Below are 23,942 nucleotides of genomic sequence, written 5' to 3' on the forward strand. Positions count from 1 at the left end.
CAACAATGTTGTATGGTTGCGAGGCGTGGGCTATGGATAGAGTTGTGCGCATGAGGGTGGATGTGTTGGAAATGAGATGTTTAAGGACAATATGTGGTGTGAGGTGGTTTGATCGAGTAAGTAACGTAAGGGTAAGAGAGATGTGTGGAAATAAAAAGAGTGTGGTTGAGAGAGCAGAAGAGGGTGTTTTGATATGGTTTGGTCACATGGAGAGAATGAGTGAGGAAAGATTGACCAAGAGGATATATGTGTCAGAGGTGGAGGGAAAGAAGAGAAGAGGGAAACCAAATTGGAGGTGGAAAGATGGAGTGAAAAAGATTTTGAGTGATCGGGGCCTGAACATGCAGGAGGGTGAAAGGCGTGCAAGGAATAGAGTGAATTGGATCGATTTGGTATACCGGGGTCGACATGCTGTCAATGGATTGAACCAGGGCATGTGAAGCGTCTGGGGTAAACCATGGAAAGTTGTGTGGGGCCTGGATGTGGAAAGGGAGCTGTGGTTTCGATGCATTATTACATGACAGCTAGAGACTGGGTGTGAACGAATGGGGCCTTTTGGTGTCTTTTCCTAGCGCTACCTCGCACACATGAGGGGGGAGGGGGTTGTTATTCCATGTGTGGCGAGGTGGCGATGGGAACAAATAAAGGCAGACAGTATGAATTATGTACATGTGTATATATGTATATGTCTGTGTGTGTATATATATGTGTACATTGAGATGTATAGGTATGTATATTTGTGTGTGTGGACGTGTATGTATATACATGTGCATGTGGGCGGGTTGGGCCATTCTTTCATCTGTTTCCTCGCACTACCTCGCTAACGCAGGAGACAGCGACAAAGCAAAATAAATAAATAAAATAAAGTAAATGAAATATATATATGTATATATATATATATATATATATATATATATATATATATATATATATATATATATATTATTTTTTTATTTTGCTTTGTCGCTGTCTCCCGTGTTAGCGAGGTAGCATAAGGAAACAAACGAAAGAATGTCAAACGCACCCATATACACATGTATATACATTCATGTCCACACACGCAAATATACATACCTATACATCTCAACGTATACATATATATATATACACACACAGACATATACATATATACACATGTACACAGTTCATACTGTCTGCCTTTATTCATTCCCATTGCCACCCCGCAACACATGAAATAACAACCCCCTCCCCCCTCATGTGCGCGAGGTAGTGCTAGGAAAAGACAACAAAGTCCACATTCGCTCACACTCAGTCTCTAGCTGTCATGTAATGATGCACCAAAACCACAGCTCCCTTTCCACATCGAGGCCCCACAGAACTTTCCATGGTTTACCCCAGACGCTTCACATGCCGTGGTTCAATCCATTGACAGCACGTCGACCCCGGTATACCACATCATTCCAATTCACTCTATTCCTTGCATGCCTTTCGCCCTCCTGCATGTTCAGGCCCCGATCACTCAAAATCTTTTTCAAAACACCCTCTTCTGCTCTCTCAACCGCACTCTCTTTATAACCACACATCTCTCTTACCCTATTATTACTTATTCGATCAAACCACCTCACACCACATATTGTCCTCAAACATCTCATTTCCAGCACATCCACCCTCCTGCACGCAACTCTATCCATAGCCCATGCCTTGCAACCATATAACATTGTTGTAACCACTATTCCTTCAAAGATACCCAGTTTAGCTCTCCGAGGTAATGTTCTCGACTTCCATACATTCTTCAACGCTCCCAGAACTTTCGCCCCCTCCCCCACCCTATGATTCACTTCCGCTTCATGGTTCCATCCGCTGCCAAATCCACTCCCAGATATCTAAAACACTTCACTTCCTCAAGTTTTTCTCCATTCAGACTTACCTCCCAATTGACTTGTCCCTCAACCCTACTGTACCTAATAACCTTGCTCTTATTCACATTTACTCTCAGCTTTCTTCTTTCACATACTTTACCAAACTCAGTCACCAGCTTCTGCAGTTTTTCACATGAATCAGCCACCAGCACTGTATCATCAGCGAACAACAACGGACTCCCTTCCCAAGCTCTCTTATCCACAACAGACTGGAAACTTGCCCCTCTTTCCAAAACTCTTGCATTCACCTCCCTAACAACCCTATCCATAAACAAATTAAACAACCATGGAGACATCACACACCCCTGCCGCAAACCTACATTCACTGAGAACCAATCACTTTCCTCTTTTCCTACACATGCACATGCCTTACATATATATATATATATATATATATATATATATATATATATATATATATATATATATATATATATATTTTTTTAAACTATTCGCCATTTCCCGCGTAAGCGAGGTAGCGTTAAGAACAGAGGACTGGGCCTTTTTTGGAATATCACCTGGTCCCCTCTGTTCCTTCTTTTGGAAAATTAAAAAAAAACGAGAGGGGAGGATTTCCAGCCCCCCCCGCTCCCTCCCCTTTTAGTCGCCTTCTACGAGACGCAGGGAATACGTGAGAAGTATTCTTAATCCCCTATCCCCAGGGATAGAATATATATACTCACTTTTATTCCCTTTGCCTCCGTACAATGGCACCACGCATGCACTCCGCCAACCCCCAGGCACCTCACCATGAGTCACACATACATTAAATATACTTATTTTTTTTTATTATACTTTGTCGCAGTCTCCCGCGTTTGCGAGGTAGCGCAAGGAAACAGACGAAAGAAATGGCCCAACCCCCCCCTACACATGTATATACATACGTCCACACACGCAAATATACATACCTACACAGCTTTCCATGGTTTACCCCAGACGCTTCACATGCCTTGATTCAATCCACTGACAGCACGTCAACCCCGGTATACCACATCGCTCCAATTCACTCTATTCCTTGCCCTCCTTTCACCCTCCTGCATGTTCAGGCCCCGATCACGCAAAATCTTTTTCACTCCATCTTTCCACCTCCAATTTGGTCTCCCTCTTCTCGTTCCCTCCACCTCCGACACATATATCCTCTTGGTCAATCTTTCCTCACTCATTCTCTCCATGTGCCCAAACCACTTCAAAACACCCTCTTCTGCTCTCTCAACCACGCTCTTTTTATTACCACACATCTCTCTTACCCTTACGTTACTCACTCGATCAAACCACCTCACACCACACATTGTCCTCAAACATCTCATTTCCAGCACATCCATCCTCCTGCGCACAACTCTATCCATAGCCCACGCCTCGCAACCATACAACATTGTTGGAACCACTATTCCTTCAAACATACCCATTTTTGCTTTCCGAGATAATGTTCTCGACTTCCACACATTCTTCAAGGCTCCCAGAATTTTCGCCCCCTCCCCCACCCTATGATCCACTTCCGCTTCCATGGTTCCATCCGCTGCCAGATCCACTCCCAGATATCTAAAACACTTCACTTCCTCCAGTTTTTCTCCATTCAAACTCACCTCCCAATTGACTTGACCCTCAACCCTACTGTACCTAATAACCTTGCTCTTATTCACATTTACTCTTAACTTTCTTCTTCCACACACTTTACCAAACTCAGTCACCAGCTTCTGCAGTTTCTCACATGAATCAGCCACCAGCGCTGTGTCATCAGCGAACAACAACTGACTCACTTCCCAAGCTCTCTCATCCCCAACAGACTTCATACTTGCCCCTCTTTCCAAAACTCTTGCATTTACCTCCCTAACAACCCCATCCATAAACAAATTAAACAACCATGGAGACATCACACACCCCTGCTGCAAACCTACATTCACTGAGAACCAATCACTTTCCTCTCTTCCTACACGTACACATGCCTTACATCCTCGATAAAAACTTTTCACTGCTTCTAACAACTTTCCTCCCACACCATATATTCTTAATACCTTCCACAGAGCATCTCTATCAACTCTATCATATGCCTTCTCCAGATCCATAAATGCTACATACAAATCCATTTGCTTTTCTAAGTATTTCTCACATACATTCTTCAAAGCAAACACCTGATCCACACATCCTCTACCACTTCTGAAACCACACTGCTCTTCCCCAATCTGATGCTCTGTACATGCCTTCACCCTCTCAATCAATACCCTCCCATATAATTTACCAGGAATACTCAACAAACTTATACCTCTGTAATTTGAGCACTCACTCTTATCCCCTTTGCCTTTGTACAATGGCACTATTCACGCATTCCGCCAATCCTCAGGCACCTCACCATGAGTCATACATACATTAAATAACCTTACCAACCAGTCAACAAAACAGTCACCTCCTTTTTTTATAAATTCCACTGCAATACCATCCAAACCTGCTGCCTTGCCGGCTTTCATCTTCCGCAAAGCTTTCACTACCTCTTCTCTGTTTACCAAATCATTTTCCCTAACCCTCTCACTTTGCACACCACCTCGACCAAAACACCCTATATCTGCCACTCTATCATCAAACTCATTCAACAAACCTTCGAAATACTCACTCCATCTCCTTCTCACATCACCACTACTTGTTATCACCTCCCCATTTGCGCCCTTCACTGAAGTTCCCATTTGCTCCCTTGTCTTACGCACTTTATTTACCTCCTTCCAGAACATCTTTTTATTCTCCCTAAAATACATTAAATATATATATATATATATATATATATATATATATATATATATATATATATATATATATACAGACATATACTTATCCCTGGGGATAGGGGAGAAAGAATACTTCCCATGTATTCCCTGCGTGTCATAGAAGGCAACTCAAAGGAGAGGGAGCAGGGAGCTGGAAACCCTCCCATCACATTTTTTTTCTATTTTCCAAAAGAAGGAACAGAGAAGGGGGCCAGGTGAGGATATTCCCTCAAAGGCCCAGTCTTCTGTTCTTAAAGCTACCTTGCTAATGCAGGAAATGGCAAATATCATGAAAGAAAAACTGCATATATACACCTGTACATATTCATACTTGCTGCCTTCATCCATTTCTGTCACCACCGTGCCTCACATGAAATAGCATCCTCCAATGAGGTAGTGCCAGGAAGAGACAAAAAGGCGACATTCGTTCACACTCAGTCTCTAACTGTCATGTGTAATGCACCGAAACCACAGCTCCCTTTCTGCATCCAGGCACAAAACTTCCCATGGTTTACCCCAGACACTTCACATACCCTGCTTCAATCCAAGGACAGCATGTCAACCCTAGTATACCACGTCGTTCCAATTCACTCTATTCCTTGCACGCCTTTCACCCTCCTGTATGTTCAGGCCCCAATTGCTCAAGATCTTTTTCACTCCATCCTTCCACCTCCAATTTGGTCTCCCGCTTCTTCTCGTTCCTTCTACCTCTGACACATACATCTTCTTTGTCAATCTTTCCTCAGTCATTCTCTCCATGTGACCAAACCATTGCAGCACACCCTCTTCTGCTATCTAAACAACACTCTTTTTATTAACACATATCTCTCTTACCCTTTCATTACTTAATCAAACCACCTCACACCACATGTTGCCCTCAAACAGTTTAGGAGGCATAAAAGGATAGGGATAAGTGAAGACTTTCACTGTGGCTACCCCTTGGTGGGATTTCCCAGAGGGAATGGGCTTCAGAGATAGGAAAATATCATTTAGAATGAAATGGCAAAAATGTAACCAAACATAAGGACAGTGAGGAGATGATGTATTGTTCCATTCTCAATAACATGGGGTAACTATGAAGGCAAATGTCTTCAGCAGACTTCAAAGACTGAAGACATACTGCTTGACATATGATTTCCCTACCATGAGTGAGTAAATTAAACCTCATGCACAAAACCCACCCTCATTTTAAACAGTACTCTTTTTTTTTTTTTTCCTAAGACTGCAAGTTGAATCAGTATCAATGGATGATAGAGGAGAAAGTGAATGTTACTTACCTAGGGAATGTATTTTCAGATGTATTTTTGTTGGATGGAATGGAATGCAAGGCAGGGCTTGTTGAGTTAGTTTGATGTGAAAATTTGTCATTGTTATGTTTGGTGGGATGTGGGAATCTTTTAGTATTGATTGCTGAATTGTTAGAAAGGGCTGAGCTTTTTGTTTCTGCATAGAGCTTGGTGGATGGTTTTGAAATGGTTTGGTTTGAGTGGCATGGTGTGTTGCATAGCTTTGGGTGCCAAGTATGGTGAGATTGGATTGTATTGTAATTTTGTTTTATACAGTTATTGATTGTTTGTAATTGCTAATCATCCATTGATTGTTCAATATGCTGTTTTGTGTAGTATGAAGTTTTGTTGTATTTTTATCTGTGAAATAGCATTCAGCATGTCTATAGCCTTAAGCATTTTTTTTATCCTTATTTATTCCTTTCCTACCCTGTCTTATTTTCCTGATATTTGGTCTTTCTGTCCAGACATTATCAATGACGTACACCTATCTATGCTGTGCTTCATTAACTTAGTTTTGGTGTAGTCCACTCATAAAATTCTTGCAATAGTAATTTGTGTTCCACCCTTTCTCTGGTTCTTTCTGGAATCTTTTTTTTTCTTGCTTTTCTTTTTTGCCATCATGCATTGATCTTTGATACTCTGCTCTGTGTTAATCTTACATCAAATACTCCTTACACAAGCATTGCTACATTATTAGACACTAAACTAACTGGAAAGCTCTTGTATGCAGAATTTTCAGTACATCTCAGTACAAATGCATAATGTAGCAAATGCTATGTATATGATTTTATTTGCCATGATTTGTAGTACTCCCAATGCAAGCTGAAAGTTCATGGCACTTCAGTAGTTTTTGAAAGCATTATTTTCAGTCTTTTCCACCAGGCTTCAGTTGTTCTACTTTTGTTCATTTTTCCTTTGTCCCAGAATTATTTCCTATTTTCTCTACTTTATTTTGTGGTCTCTAATCTTTGTATAACAGGCAGTTCTTTTGATCTATCACGTTCTCCAAAGGAGTTCAGTTTTCTTTCACACACTAACCTTTACTCCTAAGAATGTTCTTATTCCTTTGGTCGTGTTCAGTTGTTTTTACCTCTTTGATGTAACTAACTTCTTCAACTGTTTGCTGGCTTTTTTCATGATCTTAACAGATATTCTCTGGTTTTGATTTCTTCAACCATATGTTTTATCTTTTGATTTTGTTTCAGTATCATTTCCATAAAAGTCTTCATCATGATTATGCTCATATAATTGCCACTTCTATTTGGACAACTTAATATGTGCATTCTATGTAGTAACATCTCTCTCTGGATATGACACATGATTCACTGTGTTAGGTTATGTCTCTGTCAGTTGAATTATGGTTTAACTTGTAGAATTTAAAAAGTATTTAAAATTCAGTACAATTTGCTTAGTTTTATAAAGTGAATTACACAAATGATATATGATATGGCAGAATATTACTGAAAACATTTATAAATATTGGAGTGGAGCCTCATGCTGAGTTTCTACCCCAACAGCAATGGTATGCAGCACAGGTGACAATGCTTTGCTCATGGTTAAGTGAAAGACTAGATCACAACCTTCACCCATATCAGTGCACCTGTCTCGCCCATATTGTTAAGGTAAGTTAGTAGTTTTCACAGCAGGTGGACTTGCACAAACAGTGAGTATGATTCATTTTTTGTAAGTGTTCCCTAGCATCTATTTTGCATCTTTTGACACTTCCTAATGCTATGTTGATTGAGGTTGATTGCACAAAAAGTTTCAGTTTCATTTAGTTATTTTGATTATGTTTTGTTTAGTAGAAAAATTGTTGCAGAGTATGAATATAAGATTTTTCATTGTAACTCAGATTGAGATGGATTTGCACTAGCTAGCTCATCATTTACCCCTTTAGTATGTCACATGTTTTGAAGACATGTTTTCTTGGAAAAAATATCTCTTAGAAGATTTTTTCTCATTGTTAGAACTTGCTGTGTGGTTTACATGACAGCTGTATAAGGGATTAGAAAAAATTAAGATAATTTTTTCCTTGGAAACATTGCTATGCAAATTTTCTTGTTTCATTTCTTTAGTCTTCCCATCCTTCCCCCTGTGGTCAAACATCTGCCCTATGCTGCATCTGTCTACCCTTCAGCTTCCCATCCAGAAGGTAGAACTAGACTGGTCAGCATTTTGTTTAAGATTGTTATCAGTTGATGTAACTACAAGCTTGAGCTCATGCTTTGACTGTAGAATTTATAGATCCAGGAGTAAGGGCATCTTGTGTCAGATTGACCTGAAGCCTCATTCTATCTATCTGGTCTTCATCTTCCACTTGCACCGACCACCATTCAACCTGAGGCCCCGTTTATTTGCTTTTTTTTTCAGCTCATATTCTCAGATTTCACAGCGTATGGGCTAGGTCACGAACAGACTGGGGTACAGGCCTACGTGGTGGTGAGTCAGCGAGTGGAGGCAGAACATCAACGACTTGTACGCAGCGGCAAACTCAAGGAATAAGTCACCCCTTCCCATCGTCAAAAACATGTCCTGTGTTGTTGTCTTAGGCTTAGGCTCTCTTCATGGCGGGATGAGTGTTTAGATGTCTGTTAAGTCTGAGAAAAGTAATTATGATTGGCTGTTTTGCGTTATCATTGGGACTTGTGTAAAGGTGATCTTTTATCATCGTATTTGATCATTATTTCCATGCTTTAGTGAGGCAGCACTTGGATGACATGTTAATAGCAGTATTTTGAGTATGGACAGAAACATACATTTCCTTTTATTCAGATGAAAAGTGAAAAGTGTTATTTTCTTGTATAAAGATTTATTCCTTATCATTAAGTTATGCAACTTCGAGATGATACTTGCTGTTAAATGACATTTATGTAATATCAAAAGTTTATCTCAGAATCTCAACAGTAGTTTAAGCACTCTACCTGAACACAGACTTTGACTTCCCCTTGGTCCCTGGAAGTCGCTCGAATGCTGTGGAGAAGGTGGCTGCTGACGACCTACTTTTCATGTGTATTCATATCTTCTAGAAGCTTAACTTTACTACAGTTTTGATGTTTATATTTTGCTGTGCTGTCCTCCATACTTGAGACTTATGAGTACTTACATGCCTGTTATATGGGTGCTTATTGTTTTCTTCACAATTATAGCTCAGGTGGTCAATCAAACATTAGAAATACAAAAATATTTATGTATCTGTCCTTCTTGATTATATAGAACTTTTGGTAACTGCAAACCTTAAAAAGATACTTAAGTACTTAAACCATGATGATCATTAATTGCCTCCACATATATAGTATGCAAATCTCAGATGAACTTGGGACAAGCTCAGTTTTTGATGATGCACCAAGGAAGATTCTTGTTGCATTTAAGCCTTAACCACATGATAAGAAATAATTCTTGATCCTTTAGCTGTGTTTTTCCCCTGGTACTTTTCTCTACTTAATTTCCATCATTTCTGTATGGACACCTAGTAAGTGCTACTCTTAATGTTGAAAAATATGGTTGCCTTAACTAAATCATCATCCACAGCTTTGGACAGATTTAAACATTAGCAGTTAATTGGAAGAAAAAATGTATATACGTATTAGCAAGTGAGACAGAAAAATCTCTTACAGTTTACTGAGATTATATGATAGAAATTTTATAGAAATGATGATGACAGTAATCTGATAATGATAATGATAACAATGATAATATTACTACTGCTTCTACCACCATGACTACTTCTACTACTACCACTACTACTACTACTACTACTACTACTACCCCTATCTGTAATAATAATAATTATGATAATGATATTGATAATAGTTATGATAATAATGATAATTATAATGATAATAATAATACAGAATGGAAAAGGGTGAGAACAATGGAAGTAAGGGAAGTGGGGGAGGAATGGGATGTATTTAGGGAATCAGTGATGGATTGTGCAAAAGATGCTTGTGGCATGAGAAGAGTGGGAGGTGGGTTGATTAGAAAGGGTAGTGAGTGGTGGGATGAAGAAGTAAGAGTATTAGTGAAAGAGAAGAGAGAGGCATTTGGACGATTTTTGCAGGGAAAAAATGCAATTGAGTGGGAGATGTATAAAAGAAAGAGACAGGAGGTCAAGAGAAAGGTGCAAGAGGTGAAAAAAAGGGCAAATGAGAGTTGGGGTGAGAGAGTATCATTAAATTTTAGGGAGAATAAAAAGATGTTCTGGAAGGAGGTAAATAAAGTGCGTAAGACAAGGTAGCAAATGGGAACTTCAGTGAAGGGCGCAAATGGGGAGGTGATAACAAGTAGTGGTGATGTGAGAAGGAGATGGAGTAAGTATTTTGAAGGTTTGTTGAATGTGTTTGATGATAGAGTGGCAGATATAGGGTGTTTTGGTCGAGGTGGTGTGCAAAGTGAGAGGGTTAGGGAAAATGATTTGGTAAACAGAGAAGAGGTAGTGAAAGCTTTGCGGAAGATGAAAGCCGGCAAGGCAGCAGGTTTGGATGGTATTGCAGTGGAATTCATTAAAAAAGGGGGTGACTGTATTGTTGACTGGTTGGTAAGGTTATTTAATGTATGTATGACTCATGGTGAGGTGCCTGAGGATTGGCGGAATGCGTGCATAGTGCCATTGTACAAAGGCAAAGGGGATAAGAGTGAGTGCTCAAATTACAGAGGTATAAGTTTGTTGAGTATTCCTGGTAAATTATATGGGAGGGTATTGATTGAGAGGGTGAAGGCATGTACAGAGCATCAGATTGGGGAAGAGCAGTGTGGTTTCAGAAGTGGTAGAGGATGTGTGGATCAGGTGTTTGCTTTGAAGAATGTATGTGAGAAATACTTAGAAAAGCAAATGGATTTGTATGTAGCATTTATGGATCTGGAGAAGGCATATGATAGAGTTGATAGAGATGCTCTGTGGAAGGTATTAAGAATATATGGTGTGGGAGGCAAGTTGTTAGAAGCAGTGAAAAGTTTTTATCGAGGATGTAAGGCATGTGTACGTGTAGGAAGAGAGGAAAGTGATTGGTTCTCAGTGAATGTAGGTTTGCGGCAGGGGTGTGTGATGTCTCCATGGTTGTTTAATTTGTTTATGGATGGGGTTGTTAGGGAGGTGAATGCAAGAGTTTTGGAAAGAGGGGCAAGTATGAAGTCTGTTGGGGATGAGAGAGCTTGGGAAGTGAGTCAGTTGTTGTTCGCTGATGATACAGCGCTGGTGGCTGATTCATGTGAGAAACTGCAGAAGCTGGTGACTGAGTTTGGTAAAGTGTGTGGAAGAAGAAAGTTAAGAGTAAATGTGAATAAGAGCAAGGTTATTTGGTACAGTAGGGTTGAGGGTCAAGTCAATTGGGAGGTGAGTTTGAATGGAGAAAAACTGGAGGAAGTGAAGTGTTTTAGATATCTGGGAGTGGATCTGGCAGCGGATGGAACCATGGAAGCAGAAGTGGATCATAGGGTGGGGGAGGGGGCGAAAATTCTGGGGGCCTTGAAGAATGTGTGGAAGTCGAGAACATTATCTCGGAAAGCAAAAATGGGTATGTTTGAAGGAATAGTGGTTCCAACAATGTTGTATGGTTGCGAGGCGTGGGCTATGGATAGAGTTGTGCGCAGGAGGATGGATGTGCTGGAAATGAGATGTTTGAGGACAATGTGTGGTGTGAGGTGGTTTGATTGAGTGAGTAACGTAAGGGTAAGAGAGATGTGTGGAAATAAAAAGAGCGTGGTTGAGAGAGCAGAAGAGGGTGTTTTGAAGTGGTTTGGGCACATGGAGAGGATGAGTGAGGAAAGATTGACCAAGAGGATATATGTGTCGGAGGTGGAGGGAGCAAGGAGAAGAGGGAGACCAAATTGGAGGTGGAAAGATGGAGTGAAAAAGATTTTGTGTGATCGGGGCCTGAACATGCAGGAGGGTGAAAGGAGGGCAAGGAATAGAGTGAATTGGAGCGATGTGGTATACCAGGGTTGACGTGCTGTCAGTGGATTGAATCAAGGCATGTGAAGCGTCTGGGGTAAGCTATGGAAAGCTGTGTAGGTATGTATATTTGCGTGTGTGGACGTATGTATATACATGTGTATTGGGGGGGTTGGCCCATTTCTTTCGTCTGTTTCCTTGCGCTACCTCGCAAGCGCGGGAGACAGCGACAAAGTAAAAAAAAAAAAAAAAAAAAAATAATGATGATAATAATAATAATAATAATAATGATAATGATAATAATAATAATACCCCTATCTGTAATAATAATAATTATGATAATGATATTGATAATAGTTATGATAATAATAATGATAATTATAATGATAATAATATTGATAATAATAATAATAATAATAATAATGATAATGATAATAATGATAATAATAATGATGATAATAATATTATTGATAATGATAATGATAATGACAATGATGATGATAATAATAATTTTTCTCATTGTTTGTTCTCCATTTCCCTCTTTAGCAGTAGAATCAGAAACAAACAAACAGCAGCCTGATATGTTTGCATTCCTTTAGCAATCATGTGCATTGCTCCAAAACCAGAATATTCCATCCACACCAAAAGCCCATAAACTGTTCTATGATTTCCCCTGACCACTTCATTAATCTATTGTCAGCCCATTGACAGCACATCACCCACAGCATACCACATCATTCCAATTCATCCCATCTTACACATACCCCTTAATGTTCAGGTCATGATATCTCAGAGCTGATGTTACCAGACTCTGCCAACATGAGATTATACTACAAGGAAGAATCACCTTTGGAAAAGCTGTACAAAAGTAGTTTTGTTGAGGAACTTTTCACTCCAGATGAGTCCGTCATTTCCTTGGATCTGATTGTAGCACAGCTTCGAAGCTGCAAGAGCCCAATGAAAAGGGTCCAAGCATTGTGCATAATGATAATATCTCAAGGCCTCCTCCTCTCCACCCTTCAGTCTCCATCTTGGTCTCCCATTCCCCCAAGCTCCCTCCGCTTTTGACATAGATTCATTAAGTCATTTAGTTAGTCTTTCTCTGTTCATCCTCTCCATATGTCCAAACTATTTCAGCCCACCCTGGTTATCTCTCTCAATCACACTTTGCCTACTAAAGTACCTTTCTCTTACACAGTCATTTCTTGAATGGTCAGTCTACTTAATACCATATATTGTCCTCTGGCATTTCATCTGACCTTCTTATCTACAATGATAAGATTTAATGCTCTTAAATTGGCTGTGAAGGAGAAATAGAAGGTTGTTTGTTTCCTCCATTGAAGTGTTATGTTTGTAAAGAACCTGCATTGTCCACGTGTGTTTACTTTGTTGAACTTCTTGTGACCTTTTTTTTTTTTCTTTTTGTGTATTTATTAGAATTTCTTTCTTAATTTGTCTTTTACTTTACTTCACCCTGTGATCATCTATTCATGATGTATTCGTTTTAATATTTTTGTCCATTCTTTTGCACAATCACAGAACTGTCTGTTGGTGAATCTGGTTACTTACTACAACCATATTGATGCTCCCTCTTTTAATATTAAATTTTTTTCTGTTCTTATGGTAGGGCTTTCTACTCTTTAGATATTCACTTTAAAGGTCTAAGTACTTCCACCAGTGATAGTTTTTGGTATTTTGGTACTGTTGATAACACTAACACAATGTAAAGAAGAATAGCTATCAGAACATTGACGACCATTAGCCATCACAGCTTGCCAAAAATGGAAAAGGGGTGCATTTTTTGTCATGAAATTATAGTCAAAATATTTTTTGTCTTACAGAAAAACAGAAAATGCTATTAGTAGAGCCTCTTAAGATAAAATGAGATAATAGTATTGAAATTTTATTGTGTTTTTATGATTAAGTTCACATAGCATTTAAAGAATTTTACAGAGCACTGCTTTGGTTAAAGTTTTCACATTAGATGATAGTCTGTTTAAGACAAATTTAGCACTAACATAGCCTTATGTTGAAAAGAAAGAAACAGGATTGTTTAATAAACTATCTTTTCCTTCGGAATGACTACTACACTTAGGCTATTACAGGTTCCCTCTTTTGAGTTATTAGGGATAAGTTTGCAACTCACTCTCATTACAGAACCAAAGACACACGTTCTTACTTCATTTGAAAGGCTACTAAGAATAATCTTGCAATATGGTTAAGTTAGAACCAAAGACACAGGCTCTTACTTCTTTCAGTCGAAAATGAAAGGTTAACATGAGTATTTTCTCTCTTTAAATTCACTCCACATCTCACCTTTAGAAATTGATCCACTGAACTACATTCAATCATCATCACAATTTTTGTGAGGCATTTCATTTTATGGTTAGAAATTCATTGTAGTCTATGTTATGCATATAGTTTTGAATAATGGGTCCAGTTTCTAAGTACACAGACTTTCTTTCTTCTTTCATACTATTCGCCATTTCCCGCGTCAGCGAGGTAGCGTTAAGAACAGAGGACTGGGCCTCTGAGGAAACATCCTCATCCAGCCCCCTTCTCTGTTCCTTCCTTTCGAAGGAACAGATTAGATAATACATTCTTCAACATTTTGATAGACAGTAAACTGAGGTCTCAAAGTGCATGGTGATTTGTTCCCTCCTTCTCTTAATTTTCAAGTTCCAAGCTTCTAAGTGGGGAGAAAATCTTTTGGGCTTGTACCTGTTGATTTTACATTGGTTTAGTAAAACCATCTCTTCATCCATTTGTGCTCCTCATAAGATAAACTTCCTTTTGTTCTTGGAAATCTTAGCCTTGGCTTTATTGGAAGACAGAGGTTAGAAACATATGTGCTGTATTTTTCTCCTTTTGACATTGGATTTTGGAGTGAGACAGATCTTTCCTCTTTTAGACAGAGATTCCAGCAATTAAAGCCCATTGGGGATATGTATCATATTCAAACTTATTGCAGAAAAATTACTTGTGTTCAGATGAGATTGATGGCTTTTTAACATATCTTTAAAAGATAAAGTTCTTTTGATGAATCTAATGTGAATCACTGTTAGCCACTGAAAAGGCACTATTTGTTATTTATCTGGAGTTTCAAAGAATTTTCCCAGATGGTTGTCTCAGTGTTATACTTTTCACATATAACTGATGTTAGCTGCCTCATGGCCTTCAGGCCTCATCAACTAGGCACTCATGATTTCCTTCCTCCTCCTTTTGATATCAGAAACTTGTCTTATCAGTTTCTCCTTCATTCTTTATGTGTCAGGGTTTTTAGTATGTGGTAATAATCAGTACAATTCTTTTAGCCTTTTCGTACATGGGCATGCATTTATTTTTTCTTTTATAGTACTTGAAGGAGTCAGTCCTTCAGGCATGGGACTCTAATCTTTTGCTATTAGTCTTATATGACAGTAAAACTTTTATCCAAAACTTGAGACAGCAAAGTTTTGGTTGACAACTTTCTAATATCTAAAAAATTTTTAGAAATGAAAAAATATTTCAAATTGTGCACACACTACTCCACAGTGATTAGTATACCCACCACTTAGAGTTTTATGGCGATGGTAATTGTTTACCACCTCCCATGTGCCCTCTGAAATGGTGTTGTGTGCTGGTTTTGCACATTTGAGTATTTTGTGCACCCTTGATTACTAATGTGGACAATGGCCCATTTCAAAAATGTCAGCAATAGCCTGACAGTTCCTTATAGCCATCTACATCTTGCAAAAGAGGAGCATCTAAAGCTTTTAAAAGAAGATGGGGTTGCGCAAGAAGATGACTAAGGGCAAGTCCAAGGCAGCACTTGTGAAGGACTATGACATTAGGATGACAGTTATTTGTAACATCACCAAGCAACAGAAGAAGATTGAGGCATTTATTAGTGCTTACTTGCTTACATATATGAGGATTTCCTCTGTGTAAAATATTTACAAATAGGTAAGATATTTTGTAATGTCTGTGTAGTAGAAGGTGCACCAGAACTTATATAAGAGTTGATGGGTGGAGTGAACGTAGATCAAGAGTGGAGCATGTTATGTCAGTGCTGATGGATTAATCTTGCAATTGCTGCCATAGTGTGTGGACCTCTGCTTCTTGTATGATTCTTACAGCCCACTGTGTTTGTGTTTGTGAATATACCACCCAAATGTCCAAAAACATCTATCCGAGAATCATAATTTGAATAGAAGAGAATCTCTCTGACCTCAGAAAAGAAGTGAGAAATCTCATAACTCGCTGTTGCTGGTAAGGTAGCATTAATGCAGGTACAGAATGTGCTGAAACTTTAATGAGGGTTGGTGAGTGGAGTAAATTTGGGTCTTGGATGGAGCACTCCATGTTCCTGCCATCTGGTCAGTCTCGCAGTAACCTCTGTTGTGTACAAGTCTGTGCTACTTGTGCGATTTGTGTATACCTGCTACAGTGATTTTCCTGCAACCAGCTCTGTTTGTTTGTTAGTATGGTATCCTAAAATATCCAACATCATCTTCTCCTACCCCAGAACCATTAGTTGAATGGAGGAGAATCTCTCTGACCATAGAAATGAAGCTGGAAATCTTACAATGCATTGATGGTGGTGAAGGAGTATCAGTACTTAGGTATGCTTACAGCCTGGATGAATCTACAATCTGCAACATAAAGAAGAATGCAGAGGAAATTTGAAGTGCTGTGGTTCACTAGTCCTCTTTCTGCCAAGGGTTAGAAATCCACTTATGGAGAAAATGCAAAAATGTTTTCATTATACGTAGAACATGAGACAAAGAAGAAAAGCAGCCTTGATAACCTTCAGCTCAGGTCTAAGGCTTTAAATTTTTATGAGCTGTTTCAAGCAAGTAAAGGATGGTAGATAAGTTTATTTGATGTCAGAAGCTGCATAACATAAAGTTAATGGGAGAATCCATTAGTGCTATATGAGACTTCTCCTTTTGCAAAATTTTCACAGGATAAAGTGAAGGCTGGGCAGTTTCTGAATTATCTAAAGTAATGAAAATAAGGACTCAAGGAACCAGTATTTTTGTTGTTGGAAATGGCCGATTTCCCTAAGCATTTAGGATGACAAAAGTTTTAGTATATCCAAAAAGAGTTATGCTATGTCCTAATTAAATCCCTCTCCAGATACTTCTGTGGGTCAGAAAGATTTTTTTTGTTTCTTTGTCAATTATAAACCTCTTTGTCATCCTCTCAAAAAAATTTAATTTGTCAGTTGTTCAGAGCATAGATTCTTTTCAGGATTCAGTGACCTTTTTAGTACTACAAAAAAGTGCAAGGTCTAGTTCCCATGTTTGTTTTTGTTTCGAACATGGCTCTGTTTTTCTAATATTAATCAGGATATGTTTTTCAGTGTTCAGTCCTGGGTATTAGAAGTCTGGCATCCCTCACCTCTAGCAGCAAATACAAATATGAAAACTTCAGTGCCTTAATCATGACTCTACTATTTAATGTCCTCCTCACTGATATTCTCATGTAATTCACGAGGTTCTTATTATATTCATTGGTTTCATCCTCACTTTTTATGGTCAAGACTTATACCTTTTTTGAACTTTACCAGGCCTATTGAGCCTTTTTCTTAGACTTTTTTGAGATATTATCTTGCAGAAAGAATGTAAACATAAGAACTACAATTTTTAATCACAGGATTAATTCATATACAAGTAATCACTCAAAGATTTCTCAGAGGGAGAGAGGATAAAGTTCATGTGAAAAATTCTCTTTGTCCATTTTTTGTTTCTTAGGTCAAAATTTGCAACTTTAAGGTTGCTTTCTTATTTCATAGATAGAAATTTAGTGATGCAAAGATATGACTTATTCATAAGTTTGCATATGTTTATGAACAGAACTAGGGGTCTCAAGCTTAGAGGTCTTGTAATTTCAAGCCCTTGCTTTTCCATTCCTCTGTTAGGATGAGACTACTTATGCACTACTTCTTTGAGTGTCTCTTAAGTTTCCCAATAACCTTGTGACCACATTGATTTCTTTCCTGTTATTGAAATTCATAGATAGTTCCTGTTTTCGGGTGTCAAATTACTTAAAACTGATGAATACCGATTTTATTGCTCCCCAACTATACCTTGTATCTTTGATTTAGGCAAATCCTTACTCTGAAATCTCTGTTTTATCACCTGAGACATAGGATATAACATGAATGTGATTCTTTACATGTTTTCTTGTAGGAAACATTTGTGATCCCAGTGTCAGATAGTGACCTACAGACCATCCTTTTTAGGCGCCTTTGTGTAGATGTTGCAGAAGACAAAGAAGCTTTGTTAGTTTGAATGTATGTTAAGAAATTTTAGTTAGATGGACACTCCTTTGTGTAGCTTTTAGGTGTTTGTAATTACTAAAGTTTAGTTAGAATGGACTATCCTTTGTATGGCTTTTAGGAACCTACCAAAGAGAAGTGTTCCCTGGTTGAATACATCATTTTCTGGATGAAAGGACAATTGCCTTCACCTAATGGTTCCTCTCTCTGTTTCAAACATTTCCCTGCAAACTAATTCCAAGTGTAGCTTGCATAAAAATTTCCCCTTCCTAATGCTCCTTCCTCAAACAGGCAATTATCCTTCCAAGGGATCTCTTTCTTGGATCATTACCTTTCCTAACGATCCTTCACATGGATCATTACCTTTCCTAATGATCCTTTTCATGGATCATTACCTTTCCTAACGATCCTTCACATGAATCATTACCTGTCTTCACAGTCTTTTTAACCATTCCTTTCATGGTCTATTGTACTTTCTAGAAGTCCCATACAGTGAAGTTTTGCGTTATAGCATTTCACACAGATTTTTGCATTTTCTAGCACATCTTCAATTGGATTGTTTTCCAACAGTTTTCTCAAAAGCTGTTTCTTGCTGTCTTGGTTCATATTCCAGATTGTTCCCTTCCTTATCACTCCTTAACATGAACTGTTGCTATGACTAATGGTCCTCCCTCATGTGCTTTCTTTTCTAATAGTCCTTTCTCATTACCAGCATCTTTGCTATGCATAACAGTCCATCATTATGTAATGGCTCACTTTCCAATATTTTTTTATTTTTTGCATGGTTTGATTCTTGTCCATTGACATTTCCTATGGTTCCCAATGGAGAGTTATCTTTCTTAACATTTTAGTATGTAACCATTCCATTCTCCATTAATTTGCATGCTTTCAAGCATCTGAAAAAAATGTTGTTTAATCGGTTCTTCTTCTGTATGAATATCATAATTCATATATATTCAATTTTTTTTTTGTCTCAGTTCAGTTTTATGTTGTACCAATTTCCTTCATTATTCACTTGATCCTCTTCTTGTTTGTTCATACCCAGCTCACCAAACTCTTAAGTTTTTACAATATATGCCGGAGAGCTACCTCTGGATTTTACAAAAAACCTGCATCAAAGTTGTGATTCCCATGGTCCATGCATAAGAGAAGGCTCTATTACTCATCAGACTACAAACTTAGCCTCTTGTTGAATCAAAGGAGATGGTTTTTCTACCCAATCTCACTTTATGCAAAAGAAAGCCAAAAGTGCACTTTTCTCAAAACTGACAAGGTGCATAGAGCTTATCTATGTATGGATCAGCAAATGGCTTATATGGATTATGTCTGATATGTGTGAGGGTTTTAAGACCCCTAAAGATAGAAGAGATGGTTTGATTATCATAACCTCATTCATCATAGTGGAAAGATGGTATGCTTTCCTCAACATGTGGAGCTTCTACACTATTCAGATGAAATGTGGTGAGGCTGTTACAACAGAGAGATTTCATACTTTTGGGGAAAAGGGAATTGGTATCCTTAAATAACTGCATTCATTGCAGAGGAATTCATAGTTTAAACATTTCTGCAAATGATTCAACAAGGCATGCATGGTTTGCTCAGGATTGATTTTTCTTAGAATTAGCCAAAGTTTCCAGTTTCTCTTATAAGTCTCAAAATGATAACTTCGATTTCTCATCATTTCTTTCCCTGCTTTAGAGGGTTTTCTTCAGTTGTCATTTTGTAATTAAAAGTTCAGATAACATATCTAACCTTTAACCAGCTAAACCATACTTTACTTACAGTCAACTAATTGGAGACTCAAACACTTCCCCTTCACTTTTACTGAGATTTTTTTGGAGTGAAACTGTTATTCATCTTTAAAGTCTCTCTGTGACAGCCTCTTAAATGTTTCTTAGTGGTGGTGTTATATGACTGCCTCTGAAATGTTTCTTAGTGGTGGTGTTGGTAGCTTGGCTGATTCTTGCAGTGTGATTAGGGTACTTAGATGGCATAGGCTGTATAAGCACAGTCTATCCAAGAGATTATCAGTTTTGGAGGGTTGATATTTATTGGGCACCAACTTTAGTCGAATAAAATGCCAGAACTATGAGAGACCAAACAAACTGACAAATCATATGTCAGTTTAGCCTTTTGAATTCTGAGCCAGGAGATTTAGATGGGTCCTCATGACTACAGGTAATGAAAATTCATTTATTATTATTATACTTGATTGCTGTTTCCTGCATCAGCGAGGTAGCACTAGAAAACAGATGAAGAAAAACCCATCCACTCATATGCACATGCCCATACACATACATATACATGCATATACATATACATATCAACACACTCATTTATTTATTCATTTATTTTGCTTTGTTGCTGTCTCCCGCGTTAGTGAGGTAGCGCAAGGAATTAGACAAAAGAATGGCCCAACCCACCAACATACACATCCACACGCACACATGTACATACCTATACATCTCAACGTATACATATATACACACACACAGACATGGGCACATGGAGAGGATGAGTGAGGAAAGATTGACCAAGAGGATATATGTGTCGGAGGTGGAGGGAACAAGGAGAAGAGGGAGACCAAATTGGAGGTGGAAAGATGGAGTGAAAAAGATTTTGTGTGATCGGGGCCTGAACATGCAGGAGGGTGAAAGGAGGGCAAGGAATAGAGTGAATTGGAGCGATGTGGTATACCGGGGTTGACGTGCTGTCAGTGGATTGAATCAAGGCATGTGAAGCGTCTGGGGTAAGCCATGGAAAGCTGTGTAGGTATGTATATTTGCGTGTGTGGACGTATGTATATACATGTGTATGGGGGGGGGGTTGGGCCATTTCTTTCGTCTGTTTCCTTGCGCTACCTCGCAAATGCGGGAGACAGCGACAAAGTATAAAAAAAAAAAAAAAAAACATAATTCATACTGTCTGCCTTTATTCATTCCCATCGCCACCCCGCCACACATGAAATAACAACCCCCTCCCCCTCATGTGTGCAAGGTAGCACCAGGAAAAGACAACAAAGGCCACATTCGTTCACACTCAGTCTCTAGCTGTCATGTGATAATGCACCAAAACCACAGCTCCCTTTCCACATCCAGGCCCCACAGAACTTTCCATGGTTTACCCCAGATGCTTCACATGCCCTGGTTCAATCCACTGACAGCACGTCGACCCCGGTATACCACATCGTTCCAATTCACTCTATTCCTTGCACGCCTTTCACCCTCCTGCATGTTCAGGCCCCAATCACTCAAAATCTTTTTCACTCCATCTTTCCACCTCCAATTTGGTCTCCCACTTCTCCTTGTTACCTGCACCTCTGACACATATATCTTCTTGGTCAATCTTTCCTCACTCATTCTCTCCATGTGACCAAACCATTTCAAAACACCCTCTTCTGCTACCTCAACCACACTCTTTTTATTTCCACACATCTCTCTTACCCTATTATTACTTACTCGATCAAACCACCTCACACCACATATTGTCCTCAAACATCTCATTTCCAGCACATCCACCCTCCTCCACACAACTCTGTCCATAGCCCACGCCTCGCAACTATATAACATTGTTGGAACCACTATTCCTTCAAACATACACATTTTTGCTTTCCAAGATAATGTTCTCGACCTCCACACATTCTTCAACGCTCCCAGAATTTTTGCCCCCCTCCCCCACCCTATGATTCACTTCCGCTTCCATGGTTCCATCCGCTGCCATATCCACTCCCAGATATCTAAAACTCTTGCATTTACTTCCCTAACTAACCCATCCATAAACAAGTTAAACAACCATGGGGACATTAAACAACCGTACTGCAGACCAATCTTCACTGGGAACCAATGGCTGTCTTCTCTTGCTACTCATACACATAGCTTACACCCTTGATAAAAACTTATCACTGCTTCTAGCAGCTAACCTTTCACACCGTATACTATTAAGATCTTCCACAAAGCATCTCTATCCACCCTGTCATATACCTTCTCCAGATCTATAAATGCCATAAACAAATCTCTCTATTTCTCTAAATATTTCTCACACACATTCGTAAAAGCAAACACCTGATCCACACATCCTTTACTACTTCTGAAACCACAGTGCTCCTCCCCAGTCTGATGCTCTGTACATGCCTTCATCCTCTCAATCAGTACCCTCCCATACAATTTCCCCAGAATACTCAACAAACTTATACCTCTGTAGTTTAAACACTCACCTTTATCCCCTTTACCTTTGTACAATGATGCTGTACATACATTCCCCAATCCTCAGGCACTTCATGATCCATACATAACATTGAATGTCCTTACCAACCAATCAACAACACAGCCTTAAGAAATTCTTAATAGATTCAGCTTAGTAAATCCAATCCCGCTGCCTTGCCAGATTTTATCATCTGCAAGGCTTTCACCACCTCTTCTCTTTTCACCAAACCACTCTTCCTGACTCTCTCACTTTGCACACCACTCCTACCAAAACACCCTACATCTGCCACTCTTATCATCAGACACATTCAACAAACCTTTAAAATACTCACTCCATCTCCTCACTTCATCACTACCTGTTATCACTTCCCCCTTGCCCCCTTCACCAATGTTCCCAGTTGTTCTTGTCTTATGGATGTTATTTACCTCCTTCCAAAACATCTGTATATTCTCTGTAAAGTTTAATGAGACCCAATTCTCATTTGCCCTCTTTTCCAATTCTTGCAGCTTCCTCTTGACCTCCTGCCACTTTCTCTTATATATCACCCTGTCATTTGCACTCCTTCTTTGCAAGTATTGTCCAAACACCTCTCTTTTCTCTTTCACTAACAACTTTACTTCATTATCCCACCACTCACTCCCCTTTCTAACCTGCCCACCTCCCACCTTTCTCATGCCACATGCATCTCTTGCACATGCCATCACTGCTTCCCTAAATACATCCCATTCCTCACCCACTCCCCTCACCTCATTTGCTCTCAACTTTTGCCATTCTACTTTCAATCTCTCCTGGTATTTCCTCATACAGTCAGGTTAATCAGACCGAGTTTAATGCTTTGAGAGAGGGTGAAATACACTACTGAATGTTAAAATGTCTTCCTTAAGCCTCCAGAGAAATCTCGTTAGATTTGTTCAAGGTTGAATGGATGCTAACTGCACTCCCATGTAATTGGAAGATATCCCTTTTCTTGCCATTATTAAACTAAGTAAAGAATTTACCTTTGCTATAAGTTGTAGACCTATTACATGAAATGTTTGTCTTTGCAAACTAATTGAAAAACATTGATAATATATTGATTTGATACCTTGAAAAAAGTAATTGCATTACTCCATGCCAATAAGGTTATAGAAAGTTTCTATCTACAGATCACTTGATACAAATAACATTTGACAATCAGAAAGGAATTTTGTAGTCATCATACTATTGCAATGTTCTTTGGTTTAGATAGCACACGTTTTAATTGGAGGTACTGTATCATAAGCCGAGTATGCGAAACATGTCTTTTAAGGAAGAATATTTAGAAATTCAGGTTTTGAAACACAGAATTAAAGGTGAAGGTTGGTAATTAATTGATTAGAAAGGGTAGTGAGTGGTGGGATGAAGAAGTAAGAGTATTAGTGAAAGAGAAGAGAGAGGCATTTGGACGATTTTTGCAGGGAAAAAATGCAAGTGAGTGGGAGATGTATAAAAGAAAGAGACAGGAGGTCAAGAGAAAGGTGCAAGAGATGAAAAAAAGGGCAAATGAGAGTTGGGGTGAGAGAGTATCATTAAATTTTAGGGAGAATAAAAAGATGTTCTGGAAGGAGGTAAATAAAGTGCGTAAGACAAGGGAGCAAATGGGAACTTCGGTGAAGGGCGCAAGTGGGGAGGTGAAAACAAGTAGTG

The 23,942-nt window shown here is 38.9% G+C and overlaps 1 protein-coding gene across 3 annotated transcripts in view; it reads left to right on the forward strand.

Annotated features, from left to right (window-relative positions):
- Positions 1-23,942, forward strand: part of LOC139750941 (calcium-dependent secretion activator-like) — a 553,650-nt gene that overhangs the window by 392,810 nt on the left and 136,898 nt on the right. The window contains exons 9-10 of one of the 3 annotated variants that reach the window (XR_011713253.1): positions 7,440-7,544; positions 8,293-8,528. Coding sequence is in view for 2 of the 3 variants with exons in the window: in XM_071665865.1 (XP_071521966.1) it covers positions 7,440-7,544; positions 8,293-8,424 (237 nt within the window). In the remaining variant the exon portion in view is untranslated. Of the gene's footprint in view, positions 1-7,439; positions 7,545-8,292; positions 10,558-23,942 lie in introns of those variants that run through there. The other 2 variants (XM_071665865.1, XM_071665864.1) reach the window with 2 other exon arrangements.

Source organism: Panulirus ornatus, chromosome 10 (genome assembly GCF_036320965.1).
Source record: "Panulirus ornatus isolate Po-2019 chromosome 10, ASM3632096v1, whole genome shotgun sequence".
Taxonomy (NCBI): Eukaryota; Metazoa; Arthropoda; class Malacostraca; order Decapoda; family Palinuridae; genus Panulirus; species Panulirus ornatus.